The 19,487-nt window shown below is 41.0% G+C and overlaps 1 protein-coding gene and 1 non-coding gene across 3 annotated transcripts in view; one reads left to right on the forward strand and one right to left on the reverse strand.

The window, feature by feature from the left end:
* Nucleotides 1–16,703, reverse strand: part of SNX3 (sorting nexin 3) — a 45,097-nt gene extending 28,394 nt beyond the window's left edge. Inside the window, exon 1 of one of the 2 annotated variants that reach the window (XM_047734129.1) lies at nt 16,309–16,703. In XM_047734129.1, coding sequence (XP_047590085.1) covers nt 16,309–16,404 — 96 coding nt within the window. In that variant the 5' untranslated portion in view covers nt 16,405–16,703. Of the gene's footprint in view, nt 1–16,242 lie in introns of both variants that reach the window. The other variant, XM_047734128.1, reaches the window with a different exon arrangement.
* On the forward strand, nt 10,832–10,935 carry LOC125103374 (U6 spliceosomal RNA). The gene has a single exon (XR_007128378.1). It is a non-coding gene; the product is annotated as a U6 spliceosomal RNA (small nuclear RNA).
* Nucleotides 16,704–19,487: the final 2,784 nt, after the last annotated feature.

The raw sequence follows: 19,487 nt of genomic DNA on the forward strand, positions 1-19,487 counted from the left end.
TGACTAAAATCTTTATACATCACATTCAAGAAGCTCCATGAATTCCAAGCAGGAGAAACATAAAACACATCCATACCTACACACATCATGGTCAAACTATTAAAAGCCAAAGACAACTAGAAATCTTAAAAATGGCAACCAGAAAAATGACTCATCATAGATAGGGAGACACACAAGATTAATAGCTGACTTCTCCCCTTAAATACAAACTAGGAAGCATTGGAATATCCGTAAAGCTGAAAAAAAAAAAAACAACAAAGTCTATAAATTCAGTGGTAGACAGCAATCTGACATGCACCTGTCCCAATTCCCACCCTTCCCATATGAGTGGTACACACCTCCCATGAGCGTGTGGGTGAGACCCACAAATATGATGGATGTCACTTTCATCATTAAGTTACACTGTATGGCAAAGATGAAGCACTTTTGCAGATAAAGTCCCTAATCCATCTTTGCGTTCCTCAAGAGTTTTTTGACTCGACTTAATCAGGTGAGCCAATTAAAAAGAGAACTTCGGGGGCGCCTGGGTGGCTCAGTGGGTTAAGCCGCTGCCTTTGGCTCAGGTCATGATCTCAGGGTCCTGGGATCGAGTCCCGCATCGGGCTCTCTGCTCAGCAGGGAGCCTGCTTCCCTCTCTCTCTCTCTGCCTGCCTGTCTACTTGTGATCTCTCTGTCAAATAAAAATAAAAAATATTTAAAAATAAATAAATAAATAAATAAATAAGAGAACTTCGGGGGTGCCTGGGTGGCTCAGTGGGTTTAAAGCCTCTGCCTTCAGCTCGGGTCATGATCCCAGGGTCCTGGGATAGAGCCCCACATCAGGCTCTCTGCTCTGCAGGGAGCCTGCTTCCTCCTCTCTCTCTCTCTCTCTCTCTGCCTGCCTCTCTGCCTACTTGTGATCTCTGTCAAATAAATAAAAAAAATCTTTAAAAAAAAAAAAAAGAGAACTTCGGTTCCCCTGAAATCAAGATTTTTTCCCACTGGCCTTGAAGAAGAAGTCCACTATAAATTTTATAGCTACAAGAAAATGAGTTTTCCCAACAACCATGTAAGCATGGAAAGAATCCCAGACCTCACATGAGACCACAACCCAGATCAAACCTTGACTGTAGATCTTAAGACCTGAGCAAATGGCACAGCTAAGCCAAGCCCAGATTTCTGACTTACAGAAACTGGTGAGGTAGTACTTTAAGGTACTACATTTACAATAATTTTTTATGCACTAATAGAAAACTAATATATCCAGTGAAACTATCCTTCAAAAATAAAGAGAAAGGGTACCTTGGGCTCAGTCGTTAAGCGTCCAACTCTTGATCTCAGCTCAGGTCTTGATCTCAGGGTTGTGAGCATGGGCAGACTGGGCATGGAGCCTACTTCATACATACATACATACGAAATAAACTGTTCCCAGAGGAACAAAGACTGCAAGAATTTATAGTAAGATCTGCCTTACAAGAAACACTAAAGAAAGCCCTGGATGGCTTTGTCTGGTGCCTGGATGGCTCAGTCGGTTAAGGAACTACCTTCGGCTCAGGTCATGATCCCAGGATCCTGGGATCAAGCCCCATGTCAGGTTCCCCGCTCAGCCTGCTTCTCCCTCTCCTTCCTGCTTGTGCTGTCTCTCACTATCTCTTTCTCTCTCAAATAAATATCTTTAAGAAAAAAAAGAAAGAAAGAAAAAAAAAAAGAAAGCCCTTCAGGCTCAAAAGAAATGACAACAGATGGTTACTGGGATCCACATGAAGAAATAAGAGCAGTAGTAAAGGTAATTACACAGTAAATGTATAAATGTGTTTTTCTCTTCTCTTAGATCATTAAAAAGACAACTGCATAAAACAATTATAAACCTCTACTGTTATCCTTGTACTATGTCAAGATATAATACACATGACAATATAAAACAAAGGAAGGGGGAGGAACTGGCTATATTTGGAGCAAAGTTTCTATATTTTACTGGAATTAAGTTAGCATTAAAGTGAATCACACTGTGATTGTAAATTCCTAGCTCAAACACTAGTAATTTAAAGAAGAATTTTAAAAGGTCTTAGGAATTAAAATGGCATATTAAAAATATCTATTTAATTTAAAAAAGCAGTAAAGGAGGAATAGAAAAACAATGAGATATAATAAGTAAGTATTAAGAAGTACACTTGTGGGGCACCTGGGTGGCTCAGTTGGTTAAGCATATGACTCTTGATTTTGGCTCAGGTGATGATCTCAGGGTTCTTTTTTTTTTTTTTTTTTAAAGATTTTATTTATTTATTTGACAGAGAGAAATCACAAGTAGGCAGAGAGGCAGGCAGAGAGAGAGGAGGAAGCAGGCTCCCTGCTGAGCAGAAAGCCCGATGTGGGGCTCGAACCCAGGACCTGGGATCATGACCTGAGCCGAAGGCAGCGGCTTAACCCACTGAGCCACCCAGGCGCCCCTGATCTCAGGGTTCTAAGACCTGTTCCTGCACTGGGCATGGAGCCTGTCTGAGATTCTCTCTCCCCTTGCCCTCTGCCCCTCCCACCCAGCTCATGCTTTCTCTCAATAAATAAATAAATAAATAAATAAATTAATTAATTAATTAAAAAAAAAGGGGCACCTGGGCAGCACAGTCAGCTAAAAGTCTGACTCTTGCTTTTGGCTCAGGTCCTGATTTCAACGTTGTGAGATCAAGCCCTGTGTGTTGGGTTCTGCAATCAGTACAGAGTCTGCTTGAGATTCTCTCTCCCTCTTCCTATACTATGCCCCTTCCGCTTGTGCATGCTCTCTCTCTAAGATAAGTAGTAAAGTAAGTAAATCTTAAAAATAAATAAATTAAATTAAATAAAAAAGAAGTGCACTTGTGATGAACAGTGGGTTATGTATGGAATTGCTGGATCACAGTATTGCACACCTGAAACTAACGTTAACATGGTATACATTAACTAACCAGAATTAAAATAAAAGCTTTAAAAAAGAAAAAAGTATCAAATGGCAGAAATAAACCCATCACTCCAATAATTCCATTAAACATATAACTATTAAACATTTCAATCAGGGACGCCTGGGTGGCTCAGTTGGTTAAGCAGCTGCCTTCGGCTCAGGTCATGATCCCAGCGTCCTGGGATCGAGTCCCACATCGGGCTCCTTGCTCAGCAGGGAGCCTGCTTCTCCCTCTGCCTCTGCCTGCCACTCTGCCTGCCACTCTGTCTGCCTGTGCTCGCTCTCTCTCCCTCTCCCTCTCTGACAAATAAATAAATAAAAAATCTTTAAAAAAAAAAAAACATTTCAATCAATAGACAGAGATTGTCAGTCTGGATTTTAAAAAAAGATTACCATTATATCCTGTCCATGAGAGTCACATTTAACATTCAAAAACAAATACAGGTTAAAAGCGAAGGATGGAAAATGATATAGTCTACAAATAATCACAAAAAAAGCTTGAGTGATATTGAGTGATATATTAATAACAAATAAAATAAACTTTAAAAATTTTTAAAAATATTGGGGCGCCTGGGTGGCTCAGTGGGTTAAGCTGCTGCCTTCAGCTTGGGTCATGATCTCAGGGTCCTGGGATCGAGCCCCGAGTCGGGCTCTCTGCTCGGCGGGGAGCCTGCTTCCTCCTCTCTCTCTCTGCCTGCCTCTCTGCCTACTTGTGATCTCTGTCTGTCAAATAAATAAATAAAATCTTAAAAAAAAAAAAGGGGAGGGGGGTCATGAAAAACTGTTTTCCTTCCCTGCTTTGGTAAATTCAAAGAAAACATTACATTAACTTATACAACTGCTCCTCCTCCATTATTTGCTTCCATTTTTTTTTAAGATTTCTTTCTTTCTTTCTTTGACAGAGAGACATCAAGAGCAGGAAACAAGCAGGGGGAGCGGGAGCGGGAGAAGCAGCTCCCCACCAGGCAGGGAGCCCGATGCAGGGCTCGATCTCAGGACCCTGGGATCATGACCGGAGCTGAAGGCCAGACACCTAATGACTGAGCCACCCCGGCGCCCGTTTTCATGTTTTATTTTTATGTGATAAAACACACATAAAATTTACCATTATATGTCACAAAGTAAACATTTTTAAATGTACAGAATTCTGAACCATTAAGTACATTCACACTGTTGTACAACCATCACTACCATCCACTGTCACATTTAAATAATATACTCTGCAATAGTATAAGAGATTCTATACAGTTTTGACTTTTCCTTAAGAACATTTCAATGATATATTAGAGAGTTTGGGAGAAAAAATACAAGTCTGGTCATGTATGTCAGAAAACCAATCCTTTACTAAAATCAGTACCTTCTTTTCTCTTTTTTTAAAGTAATCTCTACACTCAACGTGGGGCTCAAACTAACAATCCTGAGATCAAGAGTCACATGCTCTAGCGACTGAGCCAGTCCGGCGCCTCCTTCTCTTTTTTGATAATGCAATAGAAAGCTAAAGCCAACTCAGTAATTAAATAATAGCAACAGCTAATTTAAATGAGATAGGAACCCTGAGGAACACTGAGATCAAGACCTGAGCTGAGATCAAGTCAGACGCTTAAGTGACCGGGCCACTCAGGCGTCCCAAATGAGATTTATCAAAGTGCTTTATAATCAGAATTTAATGTCCTCCGCTGAGTTGCTTTTCATTTGCCTACAGGAGAATTTAGTGGTTAACATTTAATCTAGCAGATTTTCCTGAGGCCTTTATTAAGAACCCTTGAGGAAGTGGGGCAGGAAGGGATCTGGGGAAGCATTTCCTCTTCTACTGGCCACAGCAAGACCTGTAAGAGATCCAACTTCTGTGGAGAACAGGAAATTACTTCAGGGGCCTGAGCTAAATAACACCGGAAGGCCCAGTGCTCTCAACAGACCTGAAGGCAACTGTAACTGAAACCTATTGAAACCACACATATTTTACACGTACCTGTACAACACTGAAGAGAAGTAAGATTCTATACACTCTGAAAGGCACCATTTACTCTCATCCCAGTTCTCTTTGGTTAAGCTACAGTTTAACTATAGTTTCCAAACTTGTGCTCAATTTCCTAATGCATTAAAATTATCCTATAAAGAAAGTAAGTCTCTAACCTTTGACTGGATTAAGAAATTTTCTCTATCTTAATCAGCAGAGAACAGGGTGTGTGTGTCAGCGCATGCTGGGGAGTTTCGCCCAAGGGCAACAGTGAACAGACTGTGAGTGAACAATGACTGGAAACAACAGAGAGATGGGGCAAAAAGGTTACAGAAACTCAAGGGAAAAAGCTCTGATACAATGGTCCCCTTTATATATGACACATACTGTATATTCAAGCCCAATTATCACTTGTAATGAACTAAAGACAAGTCAAACAAGTCAACTTTAATCCCAAGGAAATAGATGTCTGGTAGCTTCTATCTAACACCTCAATTTAAATAGCCTCTTATGACTAATGGCTACTGTATTAGAACAGTTTTAGACAAAGGCCTATCAAATGTTCTAGAGAAAAGCAAACCAAAGAACATATACCTTCTAAATAACCCACTGAATAGTATTCATAATAGCCTACTCCAACCTATAAATAATTTTATGAATGTGTTACCAGATTTTATAGTTAAAATCCTTCTTCTACAATGCTTCCTTAGCTTTGACATTCTTGAACTTTCTTCATATAGAAATTCGTGTGCCTTACGTATTTGACACATAGTTTATATACCTCATAGCCTTTTAAGGTTGGATTCTTAAAATCTATCCTGTCATAAATGGATCTGGATATTTTAAAAGAACAGCCAGTTCCTGCTCATTATAAATAAATGCCTGAGGCTAACGTGCTGGTTTCTTTCCAAAATAGATATCCAAGAAAAAAAAAAAGAAAAGTAACATCAGAAGAAATTGTGTAGTTATACATTTATTGCCTGAAATACTTAAATGTTAGACTTTGAGATCTAGAATCACAAGATGCAGAACTCAGAAGTATTTTTCTCTCAACGTGTGCTATGAATATAAGACTATTGCTTCCAAGAACTTGCCTAGAATTATGGAGGGTCAAAGGCCCAATAATAAAGAATTATACCTTTTCTAAGCTAAATTTTAACCAAGAGCCAATAATCCACAGTATTCATCACAAAGTACACATAATTTTACATCTGTCTAGTCTCAGAAGTTGCCCCGTCTCATATAAGAGCACCAGATAACAGCAAGGATAAACAACCCTATTAAAGATTATATGGTTCTTTCTCTTATACCCAGTTTTTTAAAAAGATTTTATTTATTTTAGAGAGAGAGAGAGCAAGCAAGAGCAGAAGAGCATGGGGGAGGAAAAGCAGACTCCCCACTGAGCAGGGAGCCAGATATGGAGCTCAATCCCAGGACCTTGGGATCATGACTTGAGCCAAAGGCAGACATTCAACCACCTGAGCCACTCAGGTGCCCGGGAAATGACTTTTAGTAAAAGGGTATGGTCATTCTTATTAATTTCCTATTGCTGCTGTAACAAATTATCACAAACTTCGTAGCTTAAAACACAAATTTATTGCCTTAAGTTGTGGAAGTCTTCCAATAAATCTACAAAAACAGGGAAGCCCACAGCTTGCTCACTCCTGCTCTAGATCTATTAGTACCTTTTTTTTTTTTTTAATCTATTAGTGTCTTAATAATGTTCTCAGTGGGGTGCCTGGGTGGCTCAGTAGGTTGGGCTTCTGAATCCTGATTTCAGCTCAGGTCTTGATCTCAGGGCAGGGCAGTGAGATCAAGCCCCAGGTCCAGCTCCACACTCAGTAGGGAGTTAGCTTTGAGTCTTTCTCTCTCTCCCTCTGCCCTTTCCCCTGCTCATTGCTCTCTCTCTTTCCAAATAAATAAATAAATCTTAAAAAAAAAAAGTTCTCAAGTTACACAATATGGGAGGCATCTCTGGCTATAAATACATTTATTTAAGATTTTATTTATTTAAGAGAAAGAGAGAGAGTATATGTGCACACTCACACAAGTGAAAGCTTAAGGGAGAGAGGGAGAAAATCTCCAGCAGACTCTGCACTGAGCACAGAGCCAGACACAGAGCTCTATCCCACAACCCTGAGGTCATGACCTAAGCTGAAACCAAGGGTCAGATGCTCAATGAACTGAGCTACCCAGGCACCCCTGGGTATAAACTTAAATAAAGGCCTAACAATACATAATACATGCCTAGCCAACAAGACTTTTATCTACTTCTGTTTCCGCTTCAAGATAACGAATAATGTCAAGGCAAAAGAGGAGTGAGATGCAAAGAAATGGATGTAAGGAGAGGAGATTTGAGACTCCTCTCCTCCTCTGTATGGATCAAAATTCCCAAATTTACTATCCCACAAGGCAGGAGTGGGGAAAAAACAGAAAGCAAACAATCTATAGGTGGCAAATGTGGAAATAATTTAAGGAAATCCAAGCAAACAGAGATGTTACATCAGTGATAAAATCAAAGTCTAGAGCGCAAAGAATTAGGAAGTGCCCGTTCCGATACTGCTAGACACAAAATAATTTTATGAAAATTATTTCAAGTCTTCTATGATTTTCTGGTAAGAGACAATGATCTCACTTATTCTGGTATCTCAAATTATATACTCTATCATTCTACCATCAATTAAAATGCTGGTCCTAAGTAAAACTGCCTCCATAGTTTTAAACAGCCATGGAAGAAAAAAAAAAAAAGATTAATCATGTATTTTCAACACCTCTAATCCAACCCCAATCCCATGGTATACCTCTATCAGATATGCCATGTCTTAACAATAGTCTTTCTCAACTTATCGAAATTAATTCTCAGGAAGAAATCAAAACTCATTCACATTTAAGACTGTCACAACTGGGGCACCTGGGTAGCTCAGTTGGTTAAGCATTTGCGTTTGGCTCAGGTTAGGGTTCTGGGATCCCTGGCTCCCTGCTCAGTGGGGAGTCTGCTTCTCCCTCTCCCACTGGCCCTCCCACTCATGCTAATAAAATAAACAAAAAATCTTTAAAAAAAAATTGTCAGAACTAATGAGAACTCAATTTTATTTCTTACCCACCTTCCTCTAAACTTTGAAATCAGACATCAGCAAAAAAGTAAAGAATTAAGAGAGATGATCAGAATGTTGCTAAAGCCACACCCTAGAAGGGCTGATCCCAATTCCTTCTTTATTGTGGTAAAGCAAAGAAAGAACAGTGTCTGTTCTTCCTTTCTTCACATGGCTGAAGATGTGACTAAATTCCCAGCTTCTTTTTGAGGAAAAGGGCAATGGGGCAGGAATACATTTTCCCCTTGGCTAGAAGATGGACGTGATGCTGGGAGCTGACAGTCAAGCCAGGGTAACAGCCCAAGATTGCCTCTGAAACCTGTCATGTGAAAAAATAAAGACTCTACTGTTGAAGACTCTGTGAGAACAGCCCAAAACTGTATCCTGATACCACCTTTCTTGAAAGTTACATCATATGTCACATTTTACTACCATGTCAAAATTCCTAGGTTCTAAATATTTAAGGATGTAAAACTCTGGTTGAACACGTTAGGTCATTAACTATGAAATCAGTAAACAGCCACACTGAGATTATAGTGTTGCTTTTCTTGGATACCATCTCTCTTATCTGATGTTCAAAAAACTGCTGGCTCCGCTTACATGAAAGCAGCACGATATGGAAAATCATCGGAGTACATAAAAACAACAGTTCAAACTTTTTTTTTCTTTTTTGGTAAGCATGATTATGAAGGTGAAGACAGGAAAATTTCCATTGCAAAGAATCACCAAGACTGCTGAAAGTTAAACTTTTCCACTTTAAAGGTACAGTGTGGCAATACTAACAAAATATAAGAATTTCTTTCTTGGGACACATGGGTGGCTGAGTCAGTTAAGTATCCAACTTTAGATTTCAGCTCAGGTCATGATCTCAGGGTTGTGAGATGAGCCCCACACTGGGCTCCGCCCTGGGTATGGAGCCTGCTTAATTAAGATTCTCTCTCTCCCAGGACACCTGGGTGGCTCAATCGGTTAAGCATTTGCCTTGGGCTTGGATCATGGTCCCACAGTCCTGAGATCAAGTCCCACATCAAGCTCCTTGCTTGGCAAGGACCCTGGCTCTCCCCCTACTTGTGCTCTCTCTCTGACAAATAAGTACACAAATTCTTTAAAGAAAAAAAAAAAAAAAGATTGTCTCTCTGCCTCCCCACCTGGGCTCCTGTGCACACTCAAAATAATAATAATAATAATAATAATTTCTTTCTTAGATGGATATATATTTTATATTTTCCTAACTCCTGGCTCACCTCCCTGATTCTTACATGGGGACACAGTACAAGTGGCAAAAACAACGGTCTTGGCTGAATACAGCCAAGGCCTCCCCTCGTTCTGAAAAAGCTAAGCTATACAGGTTGTAACACTTTCAGCTAGTATCTAAATTACCTCCCCTCCAAAACCAGTTTTCTATCTTTGGCAAATGTCATTGGTTTTCCTCTCCACTCTCAGATCTCTAATCTGCTTTTTTGTTCTGGTTGGCTGATTTGTTTCCATTTATTTACTTAGAATTTGCCTTTCTAAATCACATCTAAGTACCAACCACTGTGGTTCCATATATATTTTTCATACTTCTCAGAGACAGAGAGCATGGTGCAACCAGGAATGAGCCTTCCTGTGTATCAGTAAAGTGTCCTTGCTAGGGTGTTTTTTTTTTGTTTTTTTTTTTTTTTTAAGATTTTATTTATTTATTTGACAAAGAGAGACAGAGTGGATGGGAGAGATCAAGAGCCAGGCAGAGAGGCAGAGGGAGAGGGAGAAGCAGACTCCTTGCGGAGCAGGGAGCCCAACACAGGGCTCAATCCCAGGAACCCTGGGATCATGACCTGAGCCGAAGGCAGAAGCTTAACCCACTGAGCCACCCAGGTACCTCAGGAAATGACAGTTTAAGAAGCACTCTAGCTGGGCTCCCTGCTCAGCGAGGAGTATGCTTCTCCCTCTTCCTCTCCCCCTGGCTCATGCTCTCTCCATCATTCATTCTCCCAAAATAAAATAAATAAAATCTTAAAAATAAATAAATAAACTACCATTTCCCAAATCCCACTTCTGCCCAATGAAAGAAGACAATGGTTTCAAAGGCTCCCCAGGAGAATGTTCAATACAGGCTCTGAAGGTCAGAAAATGTAGATCAAATCCCAGTTTTGCCATTTAATACCCATGACTTTGGGCAAGTTACTTAACCTTCCTAAACGTCATTATTCATAATGTCCACTACATGGAAGTGCAGTGCCAGGTGTTGAATAAGGGTGATTATGACAGTCCCTGTCCTCTAGGAGCTTATAGTGGAAGATACAAGAACTAAAGGAAGCCACAAATAAGCAAATAAATTTAACCCTCATAGGGGTACAAGGCTATACAGGAAGGAAATCCAATCTAAATCCAAGGATCAGCAAAATCTCTAAAAAAATGATAGCAAGGGGGTACCTGGGTGGGCCAGTTACCCCTGTGCCTACGGTACAGCCTGCCATTCCCCCCTGCTTGTGCTCTCTCGCTCTCTCTGACAAATAAAGAAAAATCTTTAAAGATAAATAAATAAATAACTTTATTTTTTAAAGTAATCTCTACACCCAATGTGGGGCTCAAACTCACAACCCCAAGATCAAGAGTCACACGCTTCACCAACCGAGCTAGCCGGGCGCCCCAGGAAGATGGTTTTTAATGGCGGAGGAAGTATGTAGACACAAGAGGCCTGGATAAAAGAGAATTCAGCTTATTTAGGAGGTACAAGCAGCTCACCAGGCCTGGAACATAAAGCAAGAATGAGGAAGGGACCAAAGATGAGGATCAGATCAACAGGGACCCCAGCTTTTACATCAGCAAAACAGGAATATTCCCTATTTTCTTCAGTTACCTCAAAGACCGTGTTATATATATACAGCAGTGCTCGCTTCAGCAGCACATACACTAAAATTGGAACGATACAGAGACTAGCATGGCCCCTGCGCAAGGATGACACGCAAATTCATGAAGCGCTCCATATTTCATAGACACATATATATAGCACAGCGCCTTGAATAGAAGAAGCACTGAAGTGCGAAGTCCCCTCTTCAGCTTCAACACACACAGAAAAAAAGGCCTGCCTTTTATAACATCACCCGCCAGCCAGTCAACAACGTGTTCCCTCCAGGTCTCATCAGAGCACAGAATTTAACAGCAAGCTCTCTGCAGCTGCTCGCCTCTCCTGGGTGCGTCTTACCCACTGTGCATTACTGAAGACTCAACTCAGGTCTCAAGAGTACCAACCCTGGGATTTCCTTCCAATGTTCAGACACCTGAGGGTGCCCCAAAACGAAGCTGCAGACAACAAAGGTTTTAATGTCCTGTTTTAAATTAAATGAACTGCAGCTGTGAAGCAATTCTGAACCAGGACCAGACTACTTCCAATCTAACCCCGGCTGTGACACTAGTCAGATAATTTACTTTGGGTGAGAGACAACGGTTTGTGCTTTCGTTCCCTAAAGTACTATAATGAACAATATAGAACAGTCCCTTGTAGCCCAATATAGCAGGACTACTTTTTAACTGTCACTGTTTCCCTCCCCCATCTTAAGGCATGGATTAGGTAAGAACCTTGAAAGCTAGTGACATGCCCATCCTTCATGGAGATCCTGGAAGCCAGCTGTAGCCACCAGCAAAGATGCGTATCAGACATCTCATGGCCAGCTGATAAAGCTACATAGATTCTGCAGATGTCCTTTGGCATAAAATACCTTGATTCTTTAAAACATCATTAAAAAAATATATCTGGGCCCTTTACTAAAACATTCTTATAAATACTGATAGCAAGTCTAAGAATTTCTTTCTTTTTTTTTAAAGACCTTATTTATTTGACAGAGATCACACGCAGGCAGCGAGGCAGGCAGGCAGAGGGAGAGGAGGAAGCAGGCTCCCCGCCCAGCAGAGAGCCCAATGCGGGGCTTGATCCCAGGACCCTGAGATCATGACCTGAGCGGAAGGCAGAGGCCTTAACCCGCTGAGCCACCCAGGCGCCCCTAAGAATGTATTCCTTAGTTTCCAACCCCGATATTAATAACTTCCAATTTAAAATGAGAGGACTCACACAGAATAAAATAACCAATACGGGTTTAGAATGGAAAACTGTCAAAATGCTACTTTTACTAACCATCTTTCTTGTCCAAATGTTTATCAGACTTGCGGCGCCTGGGTGGCACAGTCAGTTAAGCACCCACTCTTGGTTTCGGCTCCAGTCCTGATTCAGGCTCCAGACTTAAGTGTGGTGTCTACCTGAGTTTCTCTTCTCTCTCTGCCCCTCATACCCCACCCCCACGTACTCTCTCTAAAATAAATATATAAAATCTTAATTAAAAAAAAAAATATGGCTGGGTGGCTCAGTGTGTTATGTGTCTACCTTTCACTCTGGTCATGATCCCAGGGTCCTGGGATCAAGTCCCACACACAGCTCTCTGCTCAGCAGAAAGTCGGCTTCTCCCTTTTCTTTCTCCCTTTGCTCCTCCACCTGCTCATGTTCTCTCTCTCCATCAAATAAATAAATAAAATCTTTAAAAAAAAAAGTTGATTAAACTAGTATTCAGGGCGCCTGGGTGGCTCAGTGGGTTAAGCCACTGCCTTCAGCTCAGGTCATGATCTCAGGGTCCTGGGATCGAGTCCCACATCCAGCTCTCTGCTCAGCAGGGAGCCTGCTTCCCTTCCTCTCTCTCTGCCTGCCTCTCTGCCTACTTGTGATCTCTGTCAAATAAATAAATAAAATCTTTAAAAAAAAAAAAAACTTTAGTATTCAGCTTTGTATTTTAATAAGCCTCAATTTTAGAAGGCTACTTCTGTAACTATGCGAGGAGTTGCATGTTAGCTAATCTTATTGTGGTAATCATTTCAAAATATATGCACATAAAAAATCATTTTGCTGTACAGCTTTAATACCTTGTATATCAACCATATCTCAATAAAACGGTAAGAATACTATTATAATCACAGGAAATGTGCAACCTTAAAATATGAAGTATTCTATTAAATATTTTTGGGCTTAATATGAAATTTACCACCTTCCAAATGACATCACAACTTTCTACATGGAATCACACAAAATAATAAAAATTTCAAACAAACAAAAAAGCTCCTTGAACAAGATGGCTTCTTTTATGCTACATCTGCCGCAATGAAAGTATACTTCCATGCCAAGAAAATCTAACAATTTTAGTAACTCAACTGCACAGTAACTCAGAAAGTGTAGTTAGTTAATCACTGCCTTTTAAATTAGAACCTATCTGTTTTTAGAAAGAGGTAACTTTTGAAAGCTGAGTATATGTACCAGTCAATGCTAAAGAGATTTACATACATTATCTCATTTAGTCCTATGAGTACATGCTATTGCTAGCATACCTATTTTACAGAGGGGAAATGGGAGTTTAGATTGTGGACCTTACTCTGCTTATAATCTATTCACTGAACTCAGAGCTCAAGAAAGATCCTTAACTTCCCTCTTGTTTGAAACAACTGTCTCTAGTTACAATAGTAGATCTAAACTAACTTCAAATCCCCAGAAAATTAAGGTGGCATTATAGTACAAACTTCAAAAATAGTGACTGAGTTTCTCCTTTAAACTTCTCTTTAATATGCCAAAATAGTTCTAAACCCCGAGCTTTCCTAAACCTTTCATCATTTATGGTGCTCTCTGCTGTACCTACCCATTAGAACAATTTTTAAAAACATTAACACTGTACCAATTATTTTCAAAAGCCCAGAGATACTAATCAAGTGATCCTAATAGTCTTAAACACTACCCTCAAACTGAAAGATAAGTGGAGACTGGGAAACTTCCATTCTAAAGCACCACTATCTAGATAAAATTACTTTGTGAATTAGAGTAATTTCAATCAGATTCTATAAAATTGAACACTTTTCTCAAGACCAGGATTAGAAAGTAACTATAAGATAGTTTAAGGTCCCAAACTCCACATGGCAATTCAGCAGCAAAGGGCAGGCAATAGGGGCTAGGGAGAGAAGAACAGTTTAGAAAGTAGTAATAAATCAAATTACAAAATGACTTAACTATTCATCTTCCTGGCCATTTTACCTTAACACAAGGCTGTAATTACTCTAAAAAATCATATGCTACTTAAGTAAGACCTACTGTCTTACTATAAGGTGTTCTGAATTTTAAGTTAACACACCACATATTAAGAAAAACTCCAATGTCATTTCACAACCATTAGAAACTCAATTACACTTTTTTGGGGATACCTGCATATATGACTAATACCATCATTAACACACAAAAAAACTGTTTTATATGATACAAACCAATGCAGGTGTATTCTTTGTTCATTCCATAACTTATTAACCACTCTTAAAAAGGATTATTCTTAAAAATGTAAATGATCAAAAAAAATGTAAATGATCATACCATAAACACTATTTTTAAAGTGTCCCATCAGCTATGCAGTAATCACGTATCAGATGTCTTTTTAAATGATTAAATTATAATACAATGCATTTAATACAATGCACTCAGCAAGATAAACACGAAGTTATTAAATGGAGGAAGTGGAAGCAGAAGATTCTGCTTCAGTTGTATGACAGGAAGTACGAACTATGGAAGTTTAGAAACAGGAATATCAACTTCTGTTTTAGCACAAAAAATAAAAGGAAAACATGGTGGTGAATTAGGGTAAAAGAGGAAGTTCTTTTTAGTGAACATTCCGCCATATATTTTAAAATCATTCCAGGGCGCCTGGGTGGCTCAGTGGGTTAAGCCGCTGCCTTCGGCTCAGGTCGTGATCTCGGGGTCCTGGGATCGAGTCCCACATCCAGCTCTCTGCTCAGCAGGGAGCCTGCTTCCCTTCCTCTCTCTCTGCCTGCCTCTCTGCCTACTTGTGATCTCTGTCTGTCAAATAAATAAATAAAATCTTTAAAAAAAAAATTTAAAAAAAAAATAAAATCATTCCAAAAGTAAAAAAAAAAAAAAAAAAGGGCGGGGGGGGGGGGGCCTTACCCTTTCACCAGGCTTATGTGGTAAAACACTTCCTTGACTATACGGGAGCCTGGATTTTTTCACAAAACTGCGTATGGCTCAGTTTACAAATCCGTAGGGACACTAGGGTGACTTGGAACATAAACTTTAGTTTCACATTTTAAAGACTGATTATTAAAATTCTTTTAGCAACACATATTTTTTAAATGCATAAATTTCACAATATGAATATACTTAGCACTACTGAACTGTACACTTAAAAATGAAGATGGCAAATTATAGGTTGTTTTTTGACCATATGCACAAAAAAATGCACAAGTTAATAAGAAATTACTCCACTTAAATATTAATAGTAACTTGTTATGTAAATTTCGATTACTGTAAAGTGAAATTCTTAATTTTTAGTAAAATTTGTTGCCGTTTTTAACAGCTAGATTAATTTCAGGTCATTAACTTTTAAAGATACTTTCATACATAAGAAAGTTCTTTAATCCTGAACTACAGTGAAAGTGAAGCACTATTTTCAATTAGCATCTTTCAAATCATCTGAATTACTTATTGCTATCAAATACTAGCTACGAAATTATAAGTGTGTTTCTACTTCAGCTGATTCCTTCATTCAGTTAAGTGCAAATCTCGAAATTAAGAGAGCAAGATCCCTAAGTGAATAGGCTTTCTTAAAAGCAGTTGTAGTCTTGGATTGTGAGGTAGACAACACTCGCCACACCTCAGCCTTTAGCACGATGGTGGCCCAAAAGGCTAAAGTCTATCACTCTTCTCTCCAGGCTCAGCCCTACCAAATTCGTCAGGCTTCTATGAACACCCACTAGATTTTGTTCCGAGAAGTGTACAACCTGGTCAGTTTGGTAGTTCGGGAAGGGCCTCGAACAACCAACCAGCTTGGCTCGGCCACCTTTAGGAAAAGTCTCCAGCTCAAGAAGACTGGGAAAACTTCAACTTTGCGCAAACCCCCTTTCTCAGTCAGATCTAGCTCCCCTGCCGATGAAGCACTGTGTTCTCGAAAGATCTACACCTTTCCAACTCAAATGTCATTCCCAGATCAGCTGCTTGAGGGGCAAGCGGCGCTCAACCCACGCCCTCTTCTTCAAGCACCTTCTCCACATACCAGGGCTGGGCTCAGCTCACTCTGCAGACCCCTTGTAAGCCCTAGAGGAAGCGGGGCCCTGGCCCAAGACCCCGCCCGGGGACAAGGCTGCCCGACCGAATCAGCCCGGGGCTCCCGGCCTGGGCGGCTGTAGCCGCCGGAGGGGACCACTCGTGGGTTGGCTGGGGGAGACCACGGACGGCGGGAGGGGTCTCTCCGAAGGGGAGAAAGCCTCACCTTGACCCTGATTTCGTAGGTGGTGAAGCGGCCCCGGCCGACCCCCACCGTCTGCGGGTTGCTCACATCGATCTCGAGGAAGTTGCTGGGCGGCCCATAGGCATCATTCAGGTTCTGCGGCTTGGTGATAAGCCTCCGGGTGTCCGCCACGGTCTCCGCCATTTCTCTACTGCAGCCGCCGCCGCCGCGGACTCCCTCCGCCCCCTCCGCGTTCCACCGACGCCGCCGCTGCTGCCCGCCGCGGGGACACCGGGCTCGCGCACAGCGGTCGCGAAGCGAACGAGCACGTAGGACGGGCGTTCACCCCGCACGCGAAGCTCCTCCCTGCGTCTCTCCGGCTTCCGCCTCTTGTGCCCCGGCGAGAAACAGCTGACTCGCCGGGACGCCGCGCCCTGGGCCGGCGAGGCCCAGCCGAGGCCACGGAGGCGGACTGAGGGCTAGGCGGCCGCGGGGCAATGGCGGTCACGGGACTTGTAGTCGTGAACAGGTTCCGGCCAGACTACAGTGCCCACAATGCACCGGGCGAGCGCGTCGCCGCCAGGCTGAGGCCGAGGTGCGGCCGGACCTAGGGGTCCGAAGGTGGACGCTTCCTGTCTCTCTGCAGCCGCCTGGGCCTGGAGCGGTGGGAGGAAGCGCGGAGATGATCTTCGCGGCCTAGGGGGCTGCGAGAACAAAAGTTAAACAGCTAGATTTGGGGGATTTGCCCGCAGTCGAAATGAAACTCCAGCTAACTCTGTGTCACCGTGAACCACTGACAACGCCTTTCTAGATAACAAACATGCCTCACATTCTTATTTTGACATCATCGTGACAGTTTGACCAGACGCGTATCTAGATTGATAAACGGTAGGTGATTAAGTAGGAGAGTGGAATACAGACAAAGATCTTGCCAGATCACAGCACTAAGGTCAAACCATTTGGAGACTGTTGGGCTCTCGAAAACAAAATAACGTAAAGTGGGCTGAAACCTGCCTTTAATGACCTATGTTTGGGTAAACTGCACTTCCCTCATTTCCCACAAAGTTCCAGTAAGTAAAAAAAAAAAAAAGAAGAAGAAGAAGAAGAAGGAAAAGTGGTTAACATTTACAGCATTTTATTTTTTTTTTAAGATTTTTATTTATTTGACAGAGAGAGATCACAAGTAGGCAGAGAGGCAGGCAGAGAGAGAGAAGGAAGCAGGGTCTCCACGGAGCAGAGAGCCGGATGTGGGACTCCATCCCAGGACCCTGGGATCATGACCTGAGCCAAAGGCATGGGCTTTAACCACTGAGCCACCTAGGCGCCCCTCTACAGCATTTTAAACTCAGATAAGACTTTCTAAGAATTGGGGGGAGAGGGGGACCACCTGGAAAAAAACCAGTAGATGGTAGTTCATCTGTAGCAAATGGAGATTTCGAACTTTGAGGTAGAAGGATGTTTCTATCCCTGCCTAGAGGGTTATCTCTGTTTATGGCATAGTTCTGCAACTATGTCTGCATTTTTAAAAGTATATTGAGTTTCAGAAATTTCACTCTGAATAATCTGACCCTTAAGTTGAAAAATAGCCCAGATCGTTAAAAACCATTCCTAATAACACTAAGAACAGTTGGAATAAAGAAATTACTTAAATATGATACAGACTATTTTCTGAAAAATCAACGTTCATTAATTCAACAAATATTTCTTGAAGGTCCAGTAGGTATTTTTCAACTGTCAATACTAGTGAGTTAAGAGTAGATACTAGTGAGTTAAGGGTAAATAAGTTACAGAAATTCTCTGAATTCATCAGGTAGGCTATCGAGTTCTTGGGGAAACATAGTCAATAAATAATATGATGGGTGCTATAAGGAAATAAAGCTAGAATAATGTGATAGAGAATGAGACAAGCTCATTAGACAGGGTGGTCAAAGAAGCCTGCTTTGAGTATCTTTCAAAGAGTAAGGGTAAAGTTAGAATAAGTATGTGCAGACAGGACTCCCTGCCGGGCCTGTCTCCTGTTGCCAGAGACCAAATGGGAACTTGGCTGGTATGATTATAGCAGTGAGCTCAAGAATTGAGTATAGATTGTAGGGGAGGAAAAAAATTTCCTTCTACCTTTCAAGATTACCCAACTGGTTTAAGAATCAAATTTATGTGAGACATTAACAGGAGAAAATAACCCAAGTTTAATTACATGCTCATGGAGGCCCTATAATGAAATTGAGATCCAAAGAAATGACCAAAGCAGGCAATTCTTATACGTTTCAGAAATGAGACAATAAATCTGTGAGGAATTAATAGGACACAGAAAACAGAAGGTTGGGAGCTCTAATTAAGTAATTCTGAGCAGAATTTGGGCTGGGATAATAGATTAGTAAAAATTAACAAGGTTCTTTCTATAACTTTGGAGACTTTACAGTCTTGATTCCCAGTGATGAGGATTTTTTTTTCCCTTAGTAAAGGAAGGAAACCTTCCATGTGGAAGATTTATTTCCTGCTCTCAGAGGGGAGTGAGGAGGGTCTGAGTGTGCTTGCACGGACTGTTTCCTGAGTAACTTTTACTTAAAATAATATGCCAAGGTGGCACTTTTTGGGAGAGCCTGCCTTTGATCCCTATGAGATGACACTTTGAATTAGAATATATGTGAGCCAAGAGACCAGGAATCATTGTATTGTGCTATGATCTGTGACACTTGAACAAAGCCCTCATGGGATATTCTCATAGGAATCTTCTGTCTCATTCCTTGGATGCCATGCAGAGCAGCTTTGGGCAGTAGCAACAAATGGCTGCAGTGGGAAGCAGCTACAGAAGAGAGTGGCATAGCCACATAGCAGCCAGACAGCTAAGAAAAGCTTCCTGGTATAAATATTGGGAGGAAAATTATTTTTCAGGATATATGATTGTATTCCTAGAATAATCCAAAAAGAGTAAGCTACTAGAATTAACAAGAGAATTTAGTGGCTGAATGAAAGTACAGACCCTATTTATACTTTTCTCTGTCTGGGCAGAAAAATGGAGTCCGGATGGAGAATATATCAATTTTTAATTATTAGGATTAGAAGAGGAGTGTTCATGATGCGTTGGTGAGGATCACAGAAAAATCTGTCCAGTATGATGTCATTTGGTTAAACAAACAGAACAAAAATAATATATAAAGATATGTACATCTATATGGGCAGATTTCTGTATGTGCATGGGAAAAAGTATGGAAAGATATAATCAGGCTGTTAACACTGGTAACTCAAGAGAGAGTGGCAATTGCAGTGGGGAAAGGAATGGGAAGATA

This window comes from Lutra lutra, chromosome 6, assembly GCF_902655055.1.
Source record: "Lutra lutra chromosome 6, mLutLut1.2, whole genome shotgun sequence".
Classification (NCBI taxonomy): Eukaryota; Metazoa; Chordata; class Mammalia; order Carnivora; family Mustelidae; genus Lutra; species Lutra lutra.